The 14,980-nt window shown below is 38.4% G+C and overlaps 1 protein-coding gene across 2 annotated transcripts in view; it reads right to left on the bottom strand.

Moving 5' to 3' along the window:
• Window positions 1-14,980, bottom strand: part of MAMDC2 (MAM domain containing 2) — a 163,746-nt gene that overhangs the window by 24,052 nt on the left and 124,714 nt on the right. For both annotated transcript variants that reach the window (XR_001295975.2, XM_005683720.3), the window contains exon 10: window positions 343-436. Coding sequence is in view for 1 of the 2 variants with exons in the window: in XM_005683720.3 (XP_005683777.2) it covers window positions 343-436 (94 nt within the window). In the remaining variant the exon portion in view is untranslated. The remainder of the gene's footprint in view (window positions 1-342; window positions 437-14,980) is intronic.

The raw sequence follows: 14,980 nt of genomic DNA, 5'->3' as shown, positions 1-14,980 counted from the left end.
GGGAAAAACAGTAATCATAACAAGATTAATTATCAAAGAAGGTATCTGTTTTTAAAGCACTGCTTTGTGCCAGGTCCAAAGCTAGGGTGTTTATATGTGTTATCCTCACTACTCAAGTTGGTATTACCACCTCTCTTATAGATGAGAACATAGGGGTCAAGTCATGTGCAAAGTCATACATTGCATTTAATTCATCACTTCTAAATGAGAGAGGCACTTCTGGCAAGAAAAGCAAAGGACAGGCTAGCAGAGATTAAACCCATGTGGTATATTATTAGAGAAACAGGACATGCCATGAATTGGCCAGGGAAACAAAGAAAGCTGAAACGACAGTCATCTTACCTGGAGACCAGCAGCTTCCCAATTCTATTGTAATGTCATCCAAGGCTACTAGACCACAGTCCCATAAACTTTTGCATAGGCTCATGAAAACCACCTGCAATGAAGAAAAATAAAACTATGAGTTCAGTTAACTGAAAACTGGAAACTCTTACATCCTGGGATGTACATAGCACAACAGGAGCATAGAAGCAAACTACAGGCATGTCTTCACTGTCTGTGAACCACAGATACAGTGGCATGAGTAATGGTTAGCCATTTATATATGACCCGGGAATCACCTATTTTTTTCAGCAGAGTCAAGCTCACAATGATATAGTGTACATACTAATGCTGAAACTAGTTTGCATTCTTTAAAGAACTGAGAGAGGAAGGCAAGAGGTTAACTGGGTGACAGAGGAAAATCTGTCAGCTTTTAAATATTTTCCCCCAAATAGTCCACAAAGTGTATACAGGATTGATGGCAGTCCAAGCAGTTTTACAAACATTTCCAGTGCAGACAGTACTGATTTTTTGGAAGTGACTTTCTTACAACATGGTTCATTCATCTGGTGAATGAAGTCTCAGTGATTTGCCACCTGAAGACTCAAGTTCCATTTCCAAATAAAGATCTACATCCCTGAGTGTTATCACTAATAAAAGCACTAAATGCAGTTATTTTATCAAGTCAAACATTTTGCATGTGAAGGAAAAGTAAATCTCTACAACAAATTATTAAGTTCATTGTGCCAATAAGAGAGAAATGTTTTGGATTTCTTAAATCAATTTAAAAGTCTCCTTTTCATATATAGGATGAGCAAAGAGCACTTTTCAAAACATTTTTGTTAGATTTTCACCGCACATTGCAGTGTACAAAGTTGCTTCACATGTATAACCTAATGTTTAATGAGCACAAAGTCTCTAGTCCATGTTCAGTCCCTCAAATACAAATCTTAATTCAAAAACAAAGAGATACAACGAAAGAACAACCCAAATTATGAGCAATGAGAACATTTGATTTTTATAGGTTCTTAAACCTAAAAAGCCTAAAAAATTTTTTTAGGTTCTTAAACCTTTTTTAGGTTCAGGATGCAATGTCTTCAATTTACTTGTGCTATTAGTAGGATCCCTTTGGTCTTTGATGATCAGAGCCACCAGAATATAGAATTTATTTAAAAAGAAGCTGAAAAAATCACATGACAGTTTATCACTATGCAAAATATAAAATGTCTTAGGCCAATATCTTCAGAATAACTAATTATAAGATGTGTAAAAGTTTACTGAACTGGATTCATATTACAATAAATTATAAGAAAAAGACAGTTTAGAGATATAATAATACATAGCTATGTGTGTGTGTGTTAGTAGCTCAGTCATGTCTGACTCTTTGCAACGCCATGAATGGTAGCCTGCCACACTCCTCTGTCCATGAAATTCTCCAGGCAAGAATACTGGAGTTGGTTGTTATTCCTTTCCAGGAGATCTTCCTGACCCAGGGATTGAAGCTGGGTCTCCTGCATTGCAGGCAGACTTTTGACCCTCTGAGTGACCAAGGGAGCCCTAATATATAACTGTATGCATCAATGTTTACAAGGAATGAACTAAAAGGGGTGTTTCATTTTTTTCATTTAACTTTTGTTAATTTTCTTATCTTTATAGATTCTAGGGATGATCTGACTATGCAAAATATATTATTTGCAGGATTTATACCTAGGAACTTATTCTCCATTTACAAAGCAGAGATCTATGTCATCAGCCCTGAGTGCAATTCCATTTTTATCAGCAATTTTTCTTGTTCTATGGGAGGAATAGTAATCTGCCTTGTAATTTACTGAATTAATTGTGCTGCAGAGAAAAATCTTGGCTTTCTTTTCCTTTGGCAGCTTTAAAGTCTATTTTTGACATGAATAGTGAAAAAGCACTTTTTCAAAAAGATTCTGTGGTACTGAAATGATTCACCATATAAATTATTACCTAAATAAGACTCAAACATATGGCATGTAAACATATCCTAAAGAGGAGAAATGTTATCATGCTTTCACATGTTTACTACACCATTATTTCATAATGACCATAAAGCCAAGGAAGCAAGAAAACAAACAGCCCAAGATTTCAAAAACAGAAGAAATACACAAATCATGGTGCTGCAATCTAAAAAACAGGCCATTATTAACTCTGATGATTTGCAAATATTATTTAGTAGTAGAGAATATATTCCTCTCATAATGTTAAGTGATGAAAGCTGCTGATAATAGTATTAAAATGAGATAAATTACATCTAACTCATCTAAAAATACATAGGAAAAAACCTTGAAAATTTACTAAATACATAACACTTTTATTAGGTTTGAGAAATTATGGGTATTGAATAGAATTTCCTTTTAGTTTCTAAACATTCTTTAATTTTGTTATATTTATAATTGAGAAAAAAGAAGGAATCAAGATATCTATAATTAAGTTGTGAAATAATGGGCTACTGTTTTTCAGATTGGCATTGTTTATTGTAGTAGCTATGAGGACACATCGCTATTGAAATTAAAATTAAGTTAAAATTTTTCTTTCCTTAAGTGTACTAACCACATTTCAAGTACCCTATAGCCATATATAACCAGTGATCAAGTGAGTTGGTCATAGCAGATTTGTAACATTTCCTCACTGCAGAAAGTTCCACCAGATAGAGCTTCATTTCAGACATTCCAAACAAATTTGTGAACTGTCATAGTGGGTTAAGTGAAACATTAAAGATATTCTGGACAACAGCAGGCCACTAGGTTATTACTGTCTTAGAACTCTTTCCACACTTAGAGTACTGGCCAGACCGCTTGTTGTTCTGTCTGATGTCTGAAGAAAGATTCACAGTCTGCTACGTACTATATTCAAACTATGGCCTCAAAGCGCAGATCTGTTTGGCAGCTGTCTATCAGCATTCCAACATACAAAAGAAACCTGACAAGATCCTTTGTTTGCTCTAACACATTGGATTTCCACCCTGCTATTAGTAGCGATGATAATGTCAGTTCCTATTCTTGTGCTGCCATCTTTCATTTTGAGGGCTACTTGAGGCGGAGAGGTTATTTTAGGGTAGTTGATGACTGGGTAAGCTTATGGCTGGGCCTGGCTGCAATAGACAAAGAGAAAGCAAACATTTTGGTCTGTTCTTAAGAACTCTGTCCTGGGTCCTGTTAAGAATGTGACAAGAAAAAAATCCTCCATAGTCTAAATTCTTAAGGGGACTGACCTCTTGTTTAACTACAGATCTTTAAAAAAAAAGCAACAACAGTGTTTATTTCATTTTAGGCAGTATTTCAAAGCAGACAATACCTCTAAAGACTGGGAAAAAGATCTCAGGCAACTCAAATGTATACTAGTATCTATTTGAAAGAGGAGAAGAGGGACAAAGCAAACTGCTGTCCCTTAGACAGATCTTCTTGATTTTATGCAAACCTCTTAAAAGTTAGGAGCAAATTAGATTTGTGTAAATCAGTTTGTTTTAGTGTACTAAAGGTTCCACTCCTTTGGGACTAGTGATACATTAAAATTTTTGTTTTGATAGAGATTAATTGTTGAAAAAACTTAGCTAGACTAATTTTGGAAGGCAAATAGGCAGTGAATGGAGAGCTATAAACACACATTTGCAAACAAATCATTTAAAATATAGTCAAGTAAGGTTAAAAAACATGATTTAACTTACTTTTTATCATACTAAAAATAGACTTTATACATGCTCGCTTATCTACAGTAAGGTGTTCCAGTCTTAGCACTACTGATGTTTTGGGTCAGATAATTTTTTGTTGTGAGAGATGGCCCTGTGCATTGCAGGATGTTAAGCGTTCCTGGTCTCTACTCACTGGATACCAATATCACTCCCAAAATCATAACAATAAAAAAATGTTTCCAGATGCCCAGACATACCCCCTGGGGAATGGGGGGGGGCAGGGAAAATTTTTGTCTGGCTGAGAACCACTGGTTAAGGGTAGCAGATAACTGTATGGATTATCAAACCCCATTTGCTAAATTCCTATTATGTGTATTCCTATTGCCTCCCTATGTGAGGCACTTTCAGATCTGTTACCCCCTTGGATTCTCAGTTTTAACCTGTTCATTCTCCCCGGTCAGTTGTTTATATTTTAAAAGCAGACTAGATTGAATTAGTTTGCTCTTCCTCACACCATCAGGTGGTAGCTCTAATGAGCATGAAATATCCTTAAGCCCTGGAAACAAAAGGCAAAGGAACAAAACAGCAAGGGAGATGAACTAACTCTCCAGCTGAATAATCATCACCAAGTCAATCAGGGCTTCGCTGTTTCAATTTCCTATTTCAAAAAAATTCGAATTGTCAAAGGGGAATAGAATCTCTTCTTTGTTTTCACTCGTCTCCCTTTCAAAAAAGAAAGATCTACTCCCTCAAAATAAAATAATGACAGGGAGCAGATCTGAAGCGTTAGGGTAACTGAGCAAACATTCCTCATAGTATACAAATTATAATTCTCTCTTAAAGTTATCTTTTTTTTTTTTTCCCAAGGAGTGGGAACAGTGGGGTGGAGGGAGAGTCTGTACAGACATCCAGCTACAAGGCTGCCTTAAGTCAGATGGTCTAGACTGCTGCTAAACCAGTAAAAGTCCAGAGAAGTTCCTGGTTAAAGTATGAGGGAGAGGAAAAGCAGAGAAACAGTAAAGTCAGGAACTTATTTTCTCAAACCAGATCAAGCTGGATTTTTAAAAAATAATTAGGATTACTAATTTTAACTTTATTAAGTGTCATATTTTAAGTGGTACCCAACACAATAAATAGGATTTTGCTGAGGGAGGGAAGATATGAAGCTTTGCAGGTAACTGTGGAATATATAACAACAAACTTTTGTTGTGTAGTTAAAAACATATGGTTAGTATTAAACAGCTCAACATTAGCTGAACTGACTGGTTTTTCACTGTCTTTTAAAGTACTGGGTTGGCCAACAAGTTTGTTTGGGATTTTCCATTGGAAAATCCTCAATGAACTTGTTGGCCAACCCAATAGTTTCACGGCCTTCTGAAGACACATGGTTGGCCAGATTGCTGGATTAATCCACCACCTACTTTACCAACTGAAGAGCCCAATGTGGGCCTATAATTAGAATGTAAATGATAGTTTCCAGAAATGGCCTCCTATCTTCACATAGAAACATTTCAATCCTATGCCAGCAATACCATAAAATACTCAAGTTCACAAAACAAACTTAGGTTGTTATAAGTGGTAGGCCTCAATAATTTACCAGAGGGTTTGATTCTAGGTTAAATTTAACTTCTCTTCTGATGAAGTTTCAAGTCTTTTGGAATCACTTGCACAGATAAATGTGGAAATGGTGACTACAGAGCTGGTAGAATAATTATTCACTAAATTACTATAATCCAGTCAGTGAAGTTCCAGAGCCCTTCATTAAGATGGTATTGGCACAACTGCAGGATATACGATACTGTATAATGCAACAGCATTCATTTAACAATTTGACAATAAATTGTAAGAGAATTAAAACAAACAAAAAAAAAACAAAGCAAAACAAAAATTCTGACATTAGAAACTTGGCTAAAAAGATGGAATTTTCACAGATCTCTAAGGACAGACGGAGTGGAGCTTTATCTAGAAAAATGAGTGTAAGACTTTAATATTTTTAGAATCCCAGCCATGTTTGGGGAAATAGTTGCTGAACTGTAATAGCATGCCTCTTGTAGATACTATATTTGGTCTTCAGATCCCACAAAAGGCAGAATGACCATGTGTTTTTAAATAAGTCTTTAGCTGACCAACCCTTTTTCTTAAAAGATCCATCTGGTTTGGTTTTGTCTTTTTTAAAAGTCCCATCTGATTTAATTCTGCTCTTGGGTTTCACAAGCAACAAAGGTTGAGCAGCTTCCAGCTTTACCCAGCATGAGTCCTTCTGCTCATAGAAGTCTTCTGTTTTAGGGTAGAGGGTGCCCTGTGGTAGATTTGCAGCCCTGCAGCCAAAGATTTTCATGGCTGTTTGGGTGGTAAACACCCACATAACTCAGTTCACTGATTTTAGAAATTGACACTATTTTCAAATCATTTGGTCACAGAAAAGGGAAAGGAGACCTCAGAAGAGATCTCAGAATCAGATATTTTTTAGAATGAGGAAAAGAGCGACCCTATGATAGGAACTCAAGGTCATACAATAGCCAGCTGTAGACCTAAGCATGAAATATCATACTCTGAATGTCTGATAGAGCATATTTCATTATACCAATCAGCTCATTTTCTCCTTTTCACTTTAGGTATTTCAAAATATGATTATGAAAGGCTCAAAACTCCCCAGTTAACAGCATAATTAATAGCAGTGGACAAGTATGTCTCTGAGCAGCATTTAGAACTAGCTTCCAGTCATTTTGCCTTATGTATGTTATAAACAGTTTTTGGTCACCTGATGCCAGAACCTGAATCTTACATCAGTTGGGACTAAATTTCATGGCTGGTGATTGGTGAAACCTCTCCTCTCCACAGGAGATGCTCCCTCACCTCAGTGATATCCTTCTCTCTCTTAGCTGATGACCTTATATTTGCTCCACGTGGAAAATTTACTTCACACAGAAAAAAATGAGGAAAAAATGCCCTCAACTCCCTACATCTACACCTTCAATCTTATCTTCATTTGCACTCATTTTCACTTCCTTTCCTTTGTTTTGGAAGCAAGGTCTATCTGACTCCAAAGTTCATGTTCCTCTTTTTTCTGGGACATAGATCCTGTACAACCCTGACAACTAGTATTGGGGGTCTAAATGGAAAATAAACATGAAAAGCCTCTGAAAAAATGAACATCAGACAAAAGCAAGATGGTATCATTTTTAGTGTTTTAAGGTCTAATTTCACACCAAAGTAATGAGGACATAATTACATATAATATTCCTATAAACCTTTCATCATCAGTAAAGGAAATAGGTGTGAATGCCTTCCTCAACATACAATGTGGTTTATCTCTGGTCAACCTTCCTTAGGGAGGACCTCTAGTTAAACACTTTCCTGACCAACATAATGTAAGGACCAATTTATTTATTATGGATGGAGATCAAAATACAGACCTATTGTGACTACTTGGATGGAGATATAAAATGTCGGTCTTTCCAGACGACTCAGAGAATACAATCAACTACAAAAAAGGTGGAATCTATGTTTTTGCCTTGACTCTCAAGGGCTCACCCTTGCTCTGTATGAATTTTTCTGGGTCAGGAGAAGACAGTGACTTAAACTAATACCCAAATAATGACTTCACTCTGCTTGTGTATGAACCATAGAGACAGTTGTGGGTCTAATTTTCATTGATTCCCAGGGAAAAGTGGAGATCCTTGATGCAGAGCTGTGACTAAAAACTCATATAATGTTAAGCCCCTTTTAGCTGTGTCACGAATTACTTAACCAACATCTACAATTACGCTGATTTCACGAGCTAGCAAGGGAATGCCCCAAATCCTTCAAGCTAGGCTTCAACAGTATGTGAACAGAGAACTTCCAGATATACAAGCTAAATTTAGAAAAGACAGAAGAACCAGATATCAAATTGCCAAAATCCATTTGATTACAGAAAAAGCAAGAAAATTTCAGAAAAGTATCTCCTTTTGCTTCATTGACTACACTAAAGCCTTTGACTGTGTGGATCACAGCAAACTGGAAAATTCTTAAAGAGATGGGAATGCCAGGCCACCTTACCTGCCTCCTGAAAAACCTGTATGCAGGTCAAGAGGCAACAATTAGGACCAGACAAGGAACAATGGACTGGCTCCAAATTGGGAAAGGAGTACGTCAAGGCTGTATATTGTCACCTTGCTTATTTAACTTATATGCAAAGTACATCAAGCAAAATGCCAGGCTGGATGAATCACAAGCTGGAATCAAGATTGCTAGGAGAAACAGCAACAACCTCAGATATGCAGATGACATTTCTACCCTAATGGCAGAAAGCAAAGAGAAACTAAAGAGCCTCTTGATGAAGGTGAAAGAGGAGAGTGAAAAATCTGGCTTAAAATTCAGCATTCTAAAAACTAAGATCATGGTATCTGGTCCCATCACTTCATGGCAGATAGATGGGGACAAAATTAAAACAGTGGCAGGTTTTCTTTTCCTGGACTCTAAAATCATTGCAGACAGAGACTTCAGCTATGAAATTAAAACATGCTTGCTCCTTGGAAGAAAGCTTTGACAAATCTAGATAGCATATTAAAAAGCAGAGACATAATTTGCCAACAAAGGTCCATCTAGTCAAAGCTATGGTTTTTCCAATAGTCATGTAGGAATGTGAGAGGTTGACCATAAAGAAGGCTGTGCTGTGCTGTGCTGTGCTTAGCTGCTCAGTCAAGTCTGACTCTTTGTGACCCAATGGACTGTAGCCCCCCAGGATCCTCTGTCCATGGGGATTCTCCAGGCAAGAATACTGGAATGAGTTGCCATACACTCCTCCAGGGGATCTTCCCAACTCAGGGACCAAACCCAGGTCTCCCACATTGCAGGCAGATTCTTTACCAGCTGAGCCACCAAAGAAACCCAAGAAAAGCAGAATGGGTAGCCTATCCCTTCTCCAGTGGATCTTCCTGACCCAGGAATCAAACTGGGGTCTCCTGCATTGCAGGCGGATTCTTTATTAGCTGAGCTACAGGGAAGCCCAAAGAAGGCTGAGCACCAAAGAATTGTTTTTGAACTATGATGAAGACTTTTTTTAAAAGTCCCTTGGACAGCAAAGAGATCAAGCCAATCACTTCTAAAGGAAATCAATCCTGAATATTCATTAGAAGGACTGATGCTGAAACTGAAGCTCCAATAATTTGGCCACCTGATGTGATGAGCCAACTCACTGGAAAAGACTCTGATGCTGGGAAAGATTGAGGGCAGGAAGAGAAGGGAGTGACAGAGGATGAGATGGTTGAACAGCATCACTGACTCAATGGACATGAGTTTGAGCAAACTCCAGAAGATAGTGAAGGACAGAGAATCCTGGTGTACTGCAGTCCATGGGATCACAAGGAATCACACATGATTCAGTGACTGTACAGAAACAGATAGATGGGCTTCCCTGGTAGCTCAGTTGGTAAAGAATCCACCTGCAATGCAGGAGACCTAAGTTTGATCACTGGGCTGGGAAGATCCTTTGGAGAAGGAAATGGCAACCCACTCCAGTACTCTTGCCTGGAAATCCCATGGACAGAGCAATCTGGAGGGCTACAGTCCATGGAGTTGCAAGCACAACAGCTGGACGTGACTGAGCAACTAAACCACCACCACCATACACTACATAGCAGCTTCCAGTTTCTCAGTATTACTAACAGTGCTTGATAAATGTGGTAGGTAGATCTTTGTACATAACTATGATCATTTCCTTATGATAAATTCCTAGTAGAATGGTTATCTCTAAAAATTTGCATAATTGGGTCTTTCTTTTTGGTACATATAATTTAATTGTCATCTAGTAAGATTATATTGAGCTTCCCAGGTGGCTCAGTGGTAAAGAATTGACCTACCAGTGCAGGAGTCGTAGGTTTGATTCCTGGATCAGAAGATCCCCTGGAGGAGGAAATGGCAACCCATTCCAGTATTCTTGCCTGGAAAGTTCCATGGACAGAAGAGCCTAGTGGGTTACTGTCCATGAGGTCACAAAGAATGGGACATGTCTTAGTGACTCAACAATATTACATCAGTTTACTATCACACTAGAGCTTATGAGAATTTTTATTTCCTTGAATTCTCACCTCTCTATGGCAATACTTTATATATCATATACTTAAATTTGTGGGATCCCCTGGTGGCTCAGACGGTAAATAATCTGTCTGCAATGTGGGAGACATGGGTTCAATCCCTGAGTTATGTAGCTAAATACATAAATATTTAATAAATGTCTATAACTCATATATATATATATTTTGGGGCCTAAATGAAAGATCAATTTTTAAATTGATAAATTGAACAATATGAATATGAATGCAGCTATTAATACCAATACACTTCTTCAAAGTATTATATTTTTAAAATATCTTTATCCATTTGATGGACAAATGGACTGTTTCGCTATTTTTCAGATTTCTTTGGTTATAAATGAAGTTGGACATGTTTGCATATTTATTTTCTAGTAATGGCCCTTTTCTTCTGATTTGCCTGTATATATTCATTGTCCACTTTCCTATTGCTTAGTTCATCTTTTGTTTATTGATTTATTAGAGAAAATTTAAATCTTAAACATATTAGGAGTTTGTCATATATGTTGCAAACTTTTTTTTCTGGCTTGATATTTGCCTTTCAGACATGTTTATTAGGCAATCCTTACTTGGAGAAAGAAATTAAGGGAGAACTAAATGTCTTGGCTTGGAGACTGAGATGAACTAGGCAGGCCACAAACAGTAATGATGCATCCTTGACCATTGCATACATTCCCATGTAAGTTGATGTTGAATAGAAAATAGGACTTCATGACCCTTCAGGGTGTGGTGGCAGATGCCATTAGGAAGAGGCTTATAGACTGCCTGGAGAGAGACTTCCACTGGAGTTATGCACTGCAAAGAGAGACCACAAAGCTCCCAGAGAACAAGAGAGGGAAAAAAGATGGAAATATCTATGCAGAAGGAAATAAGGTGTTCTTCCATGCAGGAAAGCAGAGTCTTCACTAATGTGTGAATTGTCAATTTCCAAGTAAGTGAATTGAGCTTATACCTAAAGTGTACAGGAAATACCTAAATGCTCTGTGAGTTCAGAAAATCAGAGGATCTCCAGAGAATCTCAGTGTGAGCATTAAAATCAATATTGTCTCATCCAAAATACTTGCAAAAAGGTAAAATGGTTGTCTGAGGAGGCCTTACAAATAGCTGTGAATAGAAGAGAAGCAAAAGGCAAAGGAGGAAAGGAAAGATATACCCATTTGAATGCAGTTTCAAAGAATAGCAAGGAGAGAAAGAAAGCCTTCCTCAGTGATCAATGCAAAGAAATAGAGGAAAACAATAGAATGGCAGTTGCCAACATCTGCTGGATTATCGGAAAAGCAAGAGAGTTCCCGAAAAACATCTATTTCTGCTTTATTGACTATGCCAAAGCCTTTGACTGTGTGGATCACAATCAACTGTGGAAAATTCTGAAAGAGATGGGCATACCAGACCACCTGACCTGCCTCTTGAGAAACCTGTATGCAGGTCAGGAAGTAAAGTTAGAACTGGACATGGAACAACAGACTGGTTCCAAAGAGGAAAAGGAGTATGTCAAGGCTGTATATTGTCACCCTGCTGATTTAACTTCTATGCAGGGTACATCATGAGAAATGCTGGGCTGGAAGAAACACAAGCTACAATCAAGATTGCCAGGAGAAATATCATTAACCTCAGATATGCAGATGACACCACCCTTATGGCAGAAAGTGAAGAGGAACTAAAAAGCCTCTTGATGAAAGTAAAAGAGGAGGGTGAAAGAGTTGGCTTAAAGATCAACATTCAGAGAAAATGAAGATCATGGCATCCGGTCTCATCACTTCATGGCAGATAAATGGGGAAACAGTGGAAACAGTGTCAGACTTTATTTTTGGGGGCTCCAAAATCACTGCAGATGGTGAATGCAGCCATGAAATTAAAAGATGCTTACTCCTTGGAAGGAAAGTTATGACCAACCTAGATAGCATATTCAAAAGCAGAGACATTACTTTGCCAACAAAGGTCTGTCTAGTCAAGGCTATGGTTTTTCCAGTAGTCATGTATGGATGTGAGAGTTGGACTGTGAAGAAAGCCAAGTGCTGAAGAATTTTGAATTGTGGTGTTGGAGAAGTCTCTTGAGAGTCCCTTGGACTGCAAGGAGATCCAACCAGTCCATCCTAAAGGAAATCAGTCCTGAAAATTCACTGGAAAGACTGATGCTGAAGCTGAAACTCCAATACTTTGGCTACATGATGTGAAGAGCTGACTCATTGCAAAAGACCCTGATTCTGGGAAAGATTGAAGGCAGGAGCAGAAGGGGACAACAGAGGATGATGATTGGATGGCATCACCAACTCACTGGATATGAGTTTGAGCAAATTCCAGGAGTTGGCGATGGACAGGGAGGCCTGGCATGCTACTGTCCATGGGGTCGCAGAGTTGGACACAACTGAGCAACTGAACTGAAGTGACTGAAAATACTTGAGAAAAGATTCCCTAAAAATCCACCCATTATGAAATACCAGATTAGGAATTTGGAAGTGTGGAGGGAGCTGGTGTTCATAGGCTCATAAACAACCTTTGGAATAAATATTTGCCTAAATTAAGCTTATTTATAAGACTATGGGGAAAGAATATCTCAGATATTTCCATGTTGCTGCAAGGATGAATGTGGTAATCCAGCAATATTCCATGAAATTAATTCCTTGGGAAAGTCAAGTAAGAATGCACTGGCATGAACATCACCCTCATGTAAGCTGTGTTAGCAACGACCAGTTGTGCTAGTCAGCCTTTCCAGTCATTCCCCTATAAACTGATGTGAAACACAGAAGCCCAACAACGAATATCTGAAAGGAAATGAAAGAGAAGGAAAACCAGAGTAGATTAACTCTGCCTTACTCATATTTAAAATAATTTATAATTCCTGTACTGACAACTGACACTGAGTTTTGCTTGGAAAAACTCAACAGTAGGCTCCTTTCCCATACTTAGCTCCTCTATCCAATTTCACATTAAAACTTATTCCACTTGACAGTATAATTTTCCTGGCTCTGTATATGGAACTATCTTAATCTATTCTAAAATGTGTTGATTATCTTGTCAGAAATTAACGATCCTGCTATTTCTACTTTGCACTCAGCTGTCCTGCTTTAATTATGCTGGAACATTAATATCCTGGAGCAGCCATTTCCCAGACGTCATGAAATATGATAGGAAATTTATCTTTTCTCATATATCTTGTCTACACATTGACTTTCTTGTTCCTTAGTCCCTTTATAGCAGGGTGTCTTGTTATTAAATAGGCATCTAAATCTATCCAGAAATTTACTAGACCTGCTCTTCTATCTGAGTGAACTGCTAAGTGTCATCTTTAAAAATTTCAGAACCCTAGATATTTTATATCTAGTGGCATTTCCATTATTAAAAGGCAAAGTGAAAAGGAAGATTTTAAAAGCAGAAATCCAAAACACAGACTTAAATTTCATTGATGTTTTGCTAAAACAAAAAGATTGTGAGAGAAAATAAACAGAGAAAGCTATGCACAAGGACAGTGCTGCATGATATTAAAAAACATTCTTTGACACTAAGATGCTTAAAAATATCTTAAAGAAGGTAGAAGAGACTTAGCAGACATAAGGAAACATGTTTTCATTTCATAGAGAGGTGACATGGCATTCTGATTTGCCAAGTGTGTATATGCATGCTCAGTTGCTCAGTCATGTTCAACTCTTTTGTGACCCCCAAGGACCAGAGTCAGCCAGCCTCCTCTGTCCAGGGGATTTTTCAGGCAAGAATACTGTAGTGGGTTGCCATTTCCTCCCCTAGGGGATCTTCCCAACCCAGGGATGGAAATCACCTCTCCTGCACATCTCCAGCCTTGGCAGATTCTTTACCATCTGAGCCACCTGGGAAGCCTCCTGATTTATCGTGACTTGAAGCCAAGTCTTCCTATTCCTGACTGGGATCTGTTATTTGTATAATCTCAATCTAACAAAACACAAATTAATGACTTGTACAAGACTCAAAGAGGAAGGGACTCTTGAGATGGACTTTGAGAGAAAGGTGATTTTCTCAGGTTGGTTCCTGCAGCATGATCAATGAAAAATATTTGCTGTTGATGAATCAAAATTCTCCAAGCTAGGCTTCACCAGTACGTGAACTGAGAACTTCCAGATGTTTCAGTTCAGTTCAGTCACTCAGTCATGTCCGACTCTTTGCGACCCCATGAATTGCAGCATGCCAGGCCTCCCTGTCCATCACCAACTCAAACTCATGTCCATCGAGTCAGTGATACCATCCAGCCATCTCATCCTCTGTTGTTCCCTTCTCCTCCTGCCCCCAATCCCTCCCAGCATCAGAGTCTTTTCCAATGAGTCAACTCTTTGCATGAGGTGGCCAAAGTATTGGAGTTTCAGCCTCAACATCAGTCCTTCCAAAGAACACTGAGGACTGATCTCCTTTAGAATGGACTGGTTGGATCTCCTTGCAGTCCAAGGGACTCTCAAGAGTCTTCTCCAACACCACAGTCCAAAAGCATCAATTCTTTGGCACTCAGCTTTCTTCACAGTCCAACTCTCACATCCATACATGACTACTGGAAAAACCATAGCCTTGACCAGATGGACCTTTGTTGGCAAAGTAATGGTTCTGCTTTTTAATATGCTATCTAGGTTGGTCATAACTTTCCTTCCAAGGAGTAAGCGTCTTTTAATTTCATGACTGCAGTCACCATCTGCAGTGATTTGGAGCCCCCCAAAATAAAGTCTGACACTGTTTCCACTGTTTCCCCATCTATTTCCATTGAAGTGATGGGACCAGATGCCATGATCTTCGTTTTCTGAATGTTGAGCTTTAAGCCAACTTTTTCACTCTCCTCTTTCACTTGCATCAAGAGGCTTTCTAGTTCCTCTTCACTTTCTGCCATAAGGGTGGTGTCATCTGCATAGCTGAGGTTATTGATATTTCTCCTGGCAATCTTGATTCCACCTTGTGCTTCTTCCAGCCCAGCGTTTCTCAT

The sequence above is a fragment of the Capra hircus genome, chromosome 8 (assembly GCF_001704415.2).
Source record: "Capra hircus breed San Clemente chromosome 8, ASM170441v1, whole genome shotgun sequence".
Classification (NCBI taxonomy): Eukaryota; Metazoa; Chordata; class Mammalia; order Artiodactyla; family Bovidae; genus Capra; species Capra hircus.
Note: the sequence above shows the minus strand (reverse complement) of the source record. Positions and strands in the feature narration are given on the sequence as shown.